Source organism: Nerophis lumbriciformis, linkage group LG27 (genome assembly GCF_033978685.3).
Source record: "Nerophis lumbriciformis linkage group LG27, RoL_Nlum_v2.1, whole genome shotgun sequence".
Classification (NCBI taxonomy): domain Eukaryota; kingdom Metazoa; phylum Chordata; class Actinopteri; order Syngnathiformes; family Syngnathidae; genus Nerophis; species Nerophis lumbriciformis.
The window spans coordinates 20992312-21004774 of record NC_084574.2 but is presented as its reverse complement, the minus strand read 5'-3'; the positions used below and the strand labels follow the sequence as shown (position 1 = coordinate 21004774).

The 12463-nt window shown below is 39.3% G+C and overlaps 1 protein-coding gene across 1 annotated transcript in view; it reads right to left on the bottom strand.

Annotated features, from left to right (window-relative positions):
* p4hb (prolyl 4-hydroxylase, beta polypeptide) overlaps positions 1 to 12463 on the bottom strand; it is a 51105-nt gene that overhangs the window by 24344 nt on the left and 14298 nt on the right. The window contains exons 3-9 of the mRNA XM_061988402.2: positions 8212 to 8345; positions 7366 to 7503; positions 3684 to 3788; positions 3444 to 3569; positions 3141 to 3341; positions 1318 to 1438; positions 580 to 761 (exon numbers count right to left, since the gene is read on the bottom strand). Of these exons, the coding sequence (XP_061844386.1) occupies positions 580 to 761; positions 1318 to 1438; positions 3141 to 3341; positions 3444 to 3569; positions 3684 to 3788; positions 7366 to 7503; positions 8212 to 8345 (1007 nt within the window). The remainder of the gene's footprint in view (positions 1 to 579; positions 762 to 1317; positions 1439 to 3140; positions 3342 to 3443; positions 3570 to 3683; positions 3789 to 7365; positions 7504 to 8211; positions 8346 to 12463) is intronic.

Genomic DNA, 12463 nt, shown 5'->3' with positions numbered 1-12463 from the left:
TTTAAATTAATTAATAATGTTTATCAAATAAACTTCAGGCAGACATTAAAATACAGTTTCGCCACTTAAGTCATATTTTTTGCACTTTGAGAAACTTTTTTGACTTTAGCTCCAGACCTCTTTGTTTAGTTTTTTTTTTAAATATTGTCATTACTGCCACAAGTGGTGAAAAAGTCTATTACAACAGTGTACTGCTGTGGCCCGTATGAGAAACCGGTATTTTTTGGCAGCCCTCTAAGGGCGCTCACAGCCCAACAATAGGCCCCTGCCCTATGGTTAAGAACCACAGTTAAACCAACAAAACAACTGATGGCAAAAATGAGAATACCGGCTCTAGAGAAAAGCAGTATTACAAGTATCATCAAGCAGGAAGGTAGCAGAACCAAACAAGAAGCATATGGAGGTCAACAGGGTCACATTTCTGCCATTCGCATTGCTAAATCTAGAAGCTCTAATGACACTTGGCCGTTACTTTGGAAGTGAATAAACCCCTACATTTCCAATAAACAGCTGCAAGACCAGGTGAAGACCTGCTTGTGTGTTTAAAAAAAAGTCTGCTCAAATAAATGATTGAAATACCTTGTGTTCATCTCCCACCGGAAAGAATTTAAGTGTGGGGAAGCTGTGGACTTTGACTGCTTCAATCTCATTGGCTGTGGAGTCCATCTTTGCCACAACGATGTCAGCACTGTCCTTGTATTTCTCTCCCAACTTTTCCCAGATGGGATTCAGCTGCTTGCAATGGCCACACCAAGGTGCATCTGCAACACAGGAAAGTTCATTCAATCTTTGCAGAAGACTTACACACGAGGACTTTTTTTCCCCGCTATCACCCTTTTTTTGTGTGTTTACAAATACTGATTGTGTGGACATACCCTAAGAAATAAGCCATTATCTGTTGAGTTGCACAAATCCCTACTAGGGATGAATCAAAGAATTTACCCAAAATAGTGCACATTTCAATGTGAATTGCTGAATGATACAGCTACTATTTTTAAGTGGATCTTTTCAGCATCAGTGTCTGGTAACAATTCTAATGGCAGAAGCAGCCACATTGCGTACGTGTGAAGCCTGATCCGACGCTTGAAATGAAAAAGGCTTAGTTCGCTGTGAGACTAAGAATGGTACAGATTCAGGTTACAGGCAAGACACACTGAGACTTTGCCTATTTAACACCCATGTTGAAAATAGGACTTTAAAAAAAATTGCCTTTTGCCTCGCTCAGGTCAGTAATGATGAACAGATTTGACCTAATCCCGTTTCAAAATCCATTTGCTCTCAACATTATGCAAATAAACTGAGAAGCACAGTTCTTACAGAATTCTACAAAGACGTTTTTCTTGGGATTGAAGACGACTTCTTCAAAGTTCTTGCCGACCAGAACCTTAACTGGGGTTTTGTCCCAGTCTTCAGGGATGTCTTGGCTCATGAGGTGAGGCTGAGGAGAAAGAGACAGCACAATTGTCACCAAGTGAGAATGTACCACATTAGCTACCATGCTAGCTACTCAGCTGCTTGGCCAGGTAAGACAGTGCTCGGGCTTGTTGGGTGAGGTAAACTAAATTGCCTTATCTTACTTATTTTTTGAATGGCATGTTATTTGGTGTCATGTTTGTACATTTATAATTCCTCATCTGCCTTTTTTATTGCATGGCGAAGGAGCGATCACATTACTCAAAATGACAACGTTATTTCGATTTAGCAGATTATTTTGTAGTGTATTGTCATCTAATATGAACGTTTGTAAAATTGTAATTGTGGCGAGGCGATCGCACAACAGTTGGCTACACTGAGCAGGTGCACATGTCTGTAAGCCCAATCCCTCCAACCAACCTGTGCATGTCCACATACTAAATGCAACGGAAGAGGAGCAATCGCACTATAGCCGGCTACAATTTATGCATGCATTAGTGGGTGGGTGTTATTGTCCCAGTGCTTTGATAGCCAAATCCCACCAAACACACACGCTGTGCGCAAGCTCAACAAATATAACTGTAGAGCGATCATACTGCAGTCGGCTATAATGTACTCATCTCTATGTTAGTTTGCCCAATTGCTCGAACCCACAAATACATGTGCAACCCCCAAATGTAACTGTAGAGTAGCAATTGCAGTCAGCTATGCTGCATGTGTACTCAAAAGTTTTGCTTACACATTCTCACCAACCAAAATATATGCTGCAGATGCATGTTTCTTTGCTCATTAACCCAATTGCTTAAACCCACACGTACACATAGCCCAAATTAAAATTGCAGAGGAGCAATCGCACTAAAGTTGGCTATGCTGCATGTGCGAACGTTTTCGCCATTGTCAGTGTTTTGCTAGCCCAAACCAACAAACTAGCACATGCACCAAGGGATGTAACAATATGAAAATGCCATCACGGTTATTGTGACTGAAATGATCAGTTATCACCGTATTGTTGAATGTGCTCACTAAGTACTTCTACACACACTTGAAATATTTAAACCAGGTTTTTCTTCTTCTAATAACTAAAATTAATAGATACGATGTTGGAAATCCCACTATTTTGCATGTTTTGTGTTTCTTATGCTTCACTGACAAGTGTGTTCTTGCGGTTGTTGTGGCATCCTACTCTGTTCAGCTGCCCTAGAACGCACGTGTCTCGTATTCTTCCGATTATTGATCGGTCGCTCTGTAGGGTCAATGTACAGAATTGAAAAACTTTGTTGCCCAAACAGCAATGTGTTTATATACAAATTGAAAATGGGGTAAGTGGTTTATTAATGGAAAAAGAGAATGTATCTTGTATTCATGTTACCATTTAAGTCAGCACCAGTCAGTTTGTCAAAATGCAGTTCTGTTTTTCCAATAATCTTAATTTAAAAACGGTAATACTAACCTTTGGAAGTTTTACCAAGGTTATCATTATTGCCGTTTATCATTACATCCCTATACATGCCATATGTAGAGAAATATAGAGAAGCTATCGCACACATGCTTGTTTTTTGTTGACGATATTCAAACTTAGTCAAACCTCCGCACCCCGAAAGTTGTACACCCAGACAACTATTAGTTGTTTTCCAGTTAAACAAATCAGCATAAAAAGTCTTTTTTTAAATCTGTCTGAATCAAAAATGAATTAAGCAAGGAAGCATTGTTGTCAATCACAATCCTACCTTCAGTTTGCCTTCGGTGAATTGTGTGCAGAATTCAATAATACTTTCTGCAACGATGGCGTCGTTATCTGGCTTGTACTTGGTCATCTCATCCTCCAATGTGATGAGACGGATGGCAGGGCACTCCTCTTTCTTTAGGCCAAAGAACTCCAGGATGCGCTGGTTGTCGTCCACGTCGCTGTCGATGAAAATGAACAGGATCTACACAGAGAAAATTAGTCAAACAAAATGTCTTCATCCTCACATGAAGTAAGGGATTTGTGCGAAAAACATAACTAAAATGTGACCTTAGAGATGACCTACCTGACCCTTGAATGACTCTGCCGCTTTCTTAAACTGGTCCATTTTGTCCTGGAAGTCTGAAGCTGCTTTTGGCAGGAACATGAGAATGTGGGACTTGATCTCTCCCCCAAAGATTTTTGTGGCGGTCTTTGGGTAATACAGATATAAAAATTAAGGGTTCACATGGACATGTGGCATTGCGGACTATTTTATTACTAAAATTTAGATCGGTGGGTTAATGTACACGACCCCACTAATTACCTGCTCAGTGAACTCGATGACCAGAGGCAGTTGGTTGGCCTTAACGAAAGACAGGATGCTTTCTTTGGTAAGCTCACCGTCAAAGGTGTTTCGTCCCTCATCAAACTGAAAACAGAAAAACACATTTGTCTGTCTGGATGACAAAACATTTACAGACAACCCACATGAAAATCGCCTGGGGATTTCCAGGCAAACTGACTATTGCGTGTTAAGAATAGATCAATAGAAGGTTGTTTTGGCTGATGCCATGCTGTCAGACTTGCTGGCAATTCCTGGCAGTAAAATGAAGCCTGTTGCCTCAAGGCCCTGTCTTGGGAGTTTGCTTAACTGCAGGCAAGGAGCCCACATGAGTAGTTTTCATTGGATCCAGGTTATTTACACAACCACAGGACTGAACACAGCATGTCAACAGACAGGACTATAACTGACATGTTGAGGTGAAAGCTAAAGAACCTAAAGCTGCTCGAAACTTTGTCATTATGGATTATAGACAACCAACCTTGTAAAAATGCCCCACTCCCTCTAGTTATCTTCTTTTGCTGCTCCATTAGTCCTCCATGGAGACCATGGCACGCATCATAAACCAATTACCATGATCAATGTGTACATGCAAGAGATGTGGTTGCAGCAGGTGTCCCTAAAAAATATTTACCAACAGGTTTCAAGCTCCAGGTTCATTCATTTGCGGAATTCTATGATGCTTGAACGTAGGAGATTTAAATCTACATGTGCATTAGCTATGTAAGTGAAGAAAGTTTTCACTGCTCAAAGTCAATTAGCCTAAGAGTGGATTGTTTTTCTCAAGTGCGCAACATTTTCTCATGTGCGCACATCACTTTGTGAGCAGATCTCACAACTCCAAAAAGGCAGGGATGTCAAAAGCAATGTAGGGGGACCTCAAGGCGTGGCAAAATCATCACCAGGGATACTGTGGGGTCAACCGTGTCAGATTACAAACGCGTATCCTAAAAAGTGCAGTCAACCAAAACGTGAGCTTAAATAAAAAGACTCACGTGAGGCCAAAATGAACGTATCATATTTTCCGGACCATAGGACGCACCAGATTATAAAGCGCACTGCCGATGAATGGTCGATTTACGATCTTTTTTCATATATGAGGCGCACCGGATTATAGGGCGAAGGGCTGGGGGATATGGCCTTTTAATAATATTTCAATATTTTTAGGCCATGTCACGATACACAATATATATCTCGATATTTTGCCTTAACCTTGAATTAACACGTGATGCATATAATCACAGCAGTATGATGATTCTATGTGTCTACATTAAAACATTCTTGTTCATACTGCATTAATATATGCTCATTTTAAACTTTCATGCATAGAGGGAAATCACAACTAAGTCAATTGACCAAAACTGTATTTAATAAACAGTTAAGCAGTGGCACAAACATTCATGTCATTTCAAAACAGAAAGTGCAAGATTGTCAGAGACATTTTAAAACAAGCTATTAGTGCACTTTTGTGCATGATGTCACTAAGATGACATATCAAAACACTAAATTAAAGTGCACTTTTTGTACAGAACGCCACTACAAAAGTTTAAAACAAATAAAGTGCACTTTTGTGCATTATGTCACACAAAATATTTCCTTAACTGTCAAATAAAAATTAGTTGCATAATAGGAAATCAAATAGTGTATGTCCTTAACTTTGTGGTAGGTTCCTACGGACGTTATCTCCTTCTGTTGACTATTTTTTCCCATACGGTGTTGATCTGAAAATAGTCGCTTGGGCATTTTGTTGGTGTGGCATTGGAGGAGATGTTGACATGCGGAGTTTCAAGCACTCTTCATTCTCTAGCGGGTGCCTTTTCAAATGATGCTACACATTAGCAGTGCCGCTACTTTTTGTAGCAACACTTTTGCCGCATACTTGACATATTACGGTTGTCTGTTCAACATCTTCCCACTTGAAGCCGAACCACCGCCAGACAATTGAACCCTGCTGTTTTTCTTGGAATTAATTCTTCATTTGTTACCAGATTCGCACCTTCTTTCTCTCGAATTACCACTCGCACCACAGCTAACGTTACCCATGCCGCTACCTCTCTGCTCGGCGAGAGTGTATGACGTTGCACACGTGACAGTATGTGACGTATGTAAGAAGGTGCGCTTGTTTTATTTCTCTGTGAGAAGGAGAGACAAGAAAGAGTGAGAAGAGCCTGTAGTGTAATGCCCGCAGCTAAAAGCAACTGCGTGAGAACGTATACTCTAATATCACGATAGTCATTTTCTATATCGCAGGGACAAACCCGCGATGTATCGAGTATATTCGATATATAGCCCAGCCCTAATAGGGATGGAGTCATATTATTATTTTTTTTTTCTAAATGTAAAACACTTCCTTGTGGTCTACATAACATGTGATGGTGGTTCTTTGGTCAAAATGTTGCATAGTTTATGTTTTACAGATCATTTTCAAGTTGCTTTCTGACAGTCGCTTCAGGATGCGCCGTTTTGTGGGCGGTTTTAAAGTGGCTCACCTTCGGCAGCGTCTTTTCTCCGTCATCTTTGTTGTAGCGGTGTAGCGTGTAAGGACGGGAATGGAAGAAGTGTCAAAAGAAGGAGCTAACTGTTTTAATGACATTCAGACTTTACTTAAATCAATAACTGAGCAGCATCTTCTCATCCGTGGCTCACTAGTGCAACAACTCTCTAATAACTAAAGTTCCTTGGGTGAATAATGTAAACTCACTACACCGGTATGTTTTAGCGCATTCATGGCGAGTTTACGGACCAGATATAAGTAAGAACTTTACACTACTTTGTATTAGAAATGGCAACAGCAGAGGATGAATGTTCCATAACAAGAAGATAGAGAAAAAGAAGAAGCTTATCGACTATGGCAGGGGTCGGCCACCTTTACCACTCAAAAGAGCCATTTTGACCCGTTTCACAAATTAAAGAAAACAATGGGAGCCACAAAACTCTTGAAATTTAAAATGAAATAACACTGCATACAAAGTTTTTTTTTTGCTTTGTGCTATGTGTAAACCAGGGGTCTCAGACACACGGCCCGCACCTTAATATGAAAATATAATGTTAGTGTGGCCCGCGAGTTTTATATGAATGCCACTTGACAGCATGACACTTGCCAACCCTCCCAATTTGTTCGGGAGACTCCCGAATTTGAGAGCTACTATTCTCTCGAATGTCTGCTGATTTTCACCAAAACAACAATAATAAGGGCGTGCTATGATGGCACTGCCTTTAGCGCCCTCTACAACCTGTACAAACAGCTTGCCAGCCCAGTCACATGTTGTATGCGGCTTCTGCAGACACACATAAGTGACTGCAAGGCATACTTGTTCAACAGCCGTACAGGTCACACTGAGGGTGCCCGTTTAAACAACTTTAACACTCTTACTAATATGCGCCACACTGTGAACCCACACCAAACTAGAATGACAATCACATTTCGGGAAAACATCCGCACCGTAACACAACATAAACAACAGAACAAATACCCAGAATCCCATGCATCCCTAACTCTTTCGGGCTACATTATACACCCCCGCTACCACCAACCGCCCCCGCGTCGGTTGAGGTGGGCGGGGTAATATACAATCCATGTAATTTATAATGCTTTAGTGTGCATGGTAAAAGTAATTGCGACCACATTAGTTTTGGAGTTTTGATGACAGAAGTGATCACTCACCTTCTTAAAGAGGACAATGCTGTCTTGGGACACCTCAAACTTGGTAAAAACGGCATCCTCGGAGGTAAGGCCAAAGGGAATGTCTTCTACGGCTTCAGCTGCTTTTTCGAAGGCCTTGGCACCATCAGACTCAACATCCTATTGACATTTTTATATGATAAAGAAGACAAAAAAATAAAAAATAGAGTAATTTTATGTTTTAGAGAAAAATCTACACAAACAAGGTGAGACTTTTGACTCAAAACTAAAAAGTTATGTGTATGAACCAGGGCAGCACAAAAAATGTAAAACAGCAATCACATTGGGGCTACAACAATTCATCAAGTACATCAACTAGAAAAAAGCATCAATTTGTATTTTGTTGCTTTGAGGATTAGTGTAATGAGGAAAGTAAGCAGAGAGTTTCTGCAAAACTGCTATTGATTCCAAAGAAATAGCAATTGTTGAAGGCCCGACATTGACGTGTACGCTGTGGCCTATTTGCTTACATTACAAGATTAGAACTTTACCAATAAAATAATTGATAGCTGCAGCCCTAAATCACATTAATAAATTAACTTTTCTTTTGACTTGTCTATATTAAATGCATGTATATACAGTTTAGTGGGCGAGTGTGCAATATTTGACTTTGTCTCCAGTTAATTGTCCTTCCAGGACATCCCTTGAAAAACCACAAAAGGACTAATTTTCTTTAAAGCGGGAACAAAAACAATAAAAATCTGTGTGCGTGGAATAAATTCTCAAAGAAAATATGCAATCGCAATTCTAAGCAAGAAAATCGGAATTACATGTTCCTCTTTAGATTGTGCAGCCATAATATGAACTCCATTCAAAATGTTCTCTCACCTTAAAGAACCCAATGACCAGCACCTCACTGTCGGCGATCAGAGACTGTGCAGCAGTGACGTCGGCCAACGTGGTGACAGCAGGGCCTGTGCGCTTCTTCAGCCAGTTAACAATGTCATCTGCCTGTCTTCCAGCTAAAACAAAAAAAACAAATAATTTATGAAGATAAAATTCATTAACAAAACTTTTTAATTGACAACTTTGACTTGTACATTTTAAATTCAGACTGACCCACTGAAGCAGCGCCTCAGTCCAAAGTGCTACTTCCCTCAACTTCACAGCAAGCAATTTTTATAAGGTGTGGTGGCTTCAATTTAGCCATGGCGCCACGCCACGATCAGATACATATAGGAAAAACCCTGTGTTCTCTATCCTGTGTAGGGCTGCAACAACTAATCGATTAAAATCGATTATAAAAATAGTTGACGATTAATTTAGTCATCGATTCGTTGGATCTATGCTATGCGCATGCGCTGAGGCTAGTTTTTTTAATTTTTATTTATAAACTGCAACATTTACAAACAGCTGAGAAACAATAATCAAAATAAGTACAAAAACAGTACAAAAAACGCCAGGGCGGCGCTGAGGCTACGTCTCATGAGGTGGCAGTAAGCCAGCCAATGATGTGTCATGTACAGCTCACGTGACGACGCCGTCTCCTTTGCTGGAAACATTCGAAAAATGGCGGAGGAAAACAGTACGGATAGTTTGTTGGAGCCATGGATGAAGGGAAGAACTCACGGTACGTAACTTTTTAAGTCCATAGTCCGGGGTACAATGATCCGTTGTGTCCGTCTTTGTGTGTTAATATTTTGTTAACGAGGAGATTTTTTTAAGGAAGCGAAGCAGCAACTGTTGTGTATTAACTTTCAGAGTGTTAGGAACTTCTTGGAGAGTGCATTTTCTGTGTTGTCTTGAGTCGCAACAGGCATTCATGAGTTCAGCTTTTTTGTGAGTAACGTTAACATTATGCCTTTGCAGCAACGCGGGGCTGATAGTGTGTCTCCGGCACATTTGACTCTGTTTTGAGAGAGAAAACGCACGGTTACCAATTTCGAAATAAACGTAACGGACAGAAATATATCAGGTTGGTTTCATAATGGATGAATGTAGCCGGGCCCGATAAAGCTATATAAATATATTTAGATTTGAGTGACGCTTTAGTATAACTAAACGTTATGAAGGTGCTGGAATATTTCATGCTATTATTCAGAGGCAGCCTAAAATGAATCCTTTATTATCCACAACAGAAATGTGTACACTATCTGATTCAGTTCTGATCTGATGAGTTACATTTCTGTGTTATTATTGGTGTATGCTGCATCCCCAATGTCCATTTATTTCATTTAGCTTTTTTTTTTTAAAATGTGGTGACGTATTTGCCTTTTACGTCAGAAATCACCCATGTATGTATTGAGTTACATGTAAATGATGCTACTATGTATGTTCATTATATGGTTTCTCTCATTTCAAAAAGAAACAAGCAAACATTAGTGACTTGGTACAAAGGGAAGGTGTGCACACCACAACAGAAAGAAGCAGTCGCCAGCGGAAATTGATATTTCATCACACCTGGTTCAGTTTCAATTGCGAAGTTGGTAGAGTGGCCGTGCCAGCAATCGGAGGGTTGCTGGTTACTGGGGTTCAATCCCCACCTTCTACCATCCTAGTCACGTCCGTTGTGTCCTTGGGCAAGACATTTCACCCTTGCTCCTGATGGGTGCTGGTTAGCGCCTTGCATGGCAGCTCCCGCCATCAGTGTGTGAATGTGTGTGTGAATGTGGAAATACTGTCAAAGCGCTTTGAGTACCTTGAAGGTAGAAAAGCGCTATACAAGTATAACCCATTTATTTATTTATATATTTTGATGCCTTCAGTGACAATCTACAATGTAAATAGTCATGAAAATAAAGAAAACTCATTGAATGAGAAGGTGTGTCCAAACCTTTGGCCCGTACTGTGCATTCTTAGACTGTGCTTACTAAGAGTTGTGTTCTGCCTTTGTGCCTCCTCAGTTGCATTTCATCCTTCCTTTCTTTTCTTTTTTTAGTTTATTTCGAACATGAACACACAGTATAATACATCACACAATTTCATATAATTTCTCTGTACATCATGTCCGAAAAGGAGTAGAAAGAAGCAAAGCTTATTTAATCCTACCCCTTTCCCACTTCAGAGCGTTTACAGTAAATCAACATTTCTTGATTTACTGTCTTCTAATTCCTCCATCCTACTTCCAGCAATACCTAAGAAATGCCACTCTGTCGCAACTGTGGTCTGCAAAGATTTTCTGTCCATGCACATAAACTAACATTCTATTGTTCTTAAAGTAGGTTGTAGATTTATTTAAACATTTTAAGCAACTTCAAGCTTCTCTTAATGCTGCCATGACCGTAAACACAATATAACCTAAAAAATGCAGTGGCGATGGGAAAGTGAAGCCTTTGGAAAACATTGAACTACTTAAAAGACAACGGTCTGGAAAACGGGTAAATTCTTTAAAATATCAGAGTGGCTTCTAATGGCAATGTGTTAGGGTGCAGTCATCTCTGAATTACAGTACTACTTCAACTTACACGCTCATTTGGTTACGACTGAGCTTGTGACTCAAAACACTCGTATCTCAAATCATTGTCGCCCATTGATATTAATTGAAATCAATTTAGTCATTGCGTGCACTCCCCAAAACACCACCATTTTAACATTTTACACTCCCTTTAAAAAGAACTAACTTTTGGAAGAAAAAAATATTGTTTGAAATATAGAAAATGGATGGATGGATATACAAAATAATAGAATGTAATACAAACAACTATGGCGCGGAAGCTTTTAAAGTGACAAGAAGCTTGTCTAACATATGAAGGACACGGTCTCAAACTCTCCTTGTTAGCTTGTTACCTACCTAGCTAAAAACAGAGACAAAACATATTTTTTAAAACTTGGTACATATACCCGTGTACAACTTTCTAAACAGATCATTATCACAAAACGCTTTTTTCTTTAGAGAAAGTAGCGTTGGTGTTTTGTTTTTTATATTGCTGCCATTTTGAGAGTCCTTTATATCAAATATGTTGTTTTTATTGGCACGTTGTCTGCTCTTTAAATCAGTGGTTCTTAACCTGGGTTCAATCGAACCCTAGGGGTTCGGTGAGTCGGCCTCAGGGGTTCGGCGGAGGTCAAGACACACCCGACTCATCGTGTAAATACAAACTTCTCCTTATCAGCGTATTACGGATACGGCAACAGCTGATTGATTTGCAGGTGTGTAAATTATTGTGAGTTTATGCACTGTGTGGGTTTTGTTGTTTGAACAAGGTGATGTTCATGCACGCTTCATTTTATGCACCAGTAAAAAAAAACAAAAAAAAACATGGTAACACTTTAGTATGGGGAACATATTCACCATCAATTAGTTGCTTATTAACATGCAAATTAGTAACATATTGGCTCTTAACTAGTCATTATTAAGTACTTATTAATGCCTTATTCGGCATGGACTTATTATAACCCTAACCCTCTAACCCTGACCCTAACCCTAACCAAATAACTCTAAATGAAGTCTATTACTTAGAATATGTTCCCCTAGTGTCCAAATAACTCTAAATTAAGTCTGTGTTACTTAGAATATGTTCCCTATACTAAAGTGTTACCAAAAACGTATAACTTTGTCTTGAATTTGAAAAAAAAACATTTTATTTTTCACTTAAGGGTTCGGTGAATGCGCATATGAAACTGGTGGGGTTCGGTACCTCCAACAAGGTTAAGAACCACTGTTTTAAATGGAGTAAAAAATATTTTAGTAAAAAAATTATGAGTAGTACAGTTATAAAATGAATAAATCTTTCAGAGTGAAGTAGTCTTTAATTGTTAGTAAGCATGTGCCTAAAACTATCTCAATCTGAACTTAAAAGCCGATTGCAAAATTAGAGCTACTGAATAGGTGTTCGCTTCATAATCCGATTAGCCAACATTGTTCAATGAGGCATTTGCCACAGCAGCTAGCAGCAGGGAGGCTCAGAACTGTATTTACAGTATGCTTGCAACTTAACAGCAACAAAAAGCAGAGAGACAGCTCGTATCTCAAAATACAAAGGTATTTTGTTTTGACAAAATCTTAAATTATATATACAGGTAAAAGCCAGTAAATTAGAATATTTTGAAAAACTTGATTTATTTCAGTAATTGCATTCAAAAGGTGTAACTTGTACATTATATTTATTCATTGCACACAGACTGATGCATTCAAATGTTT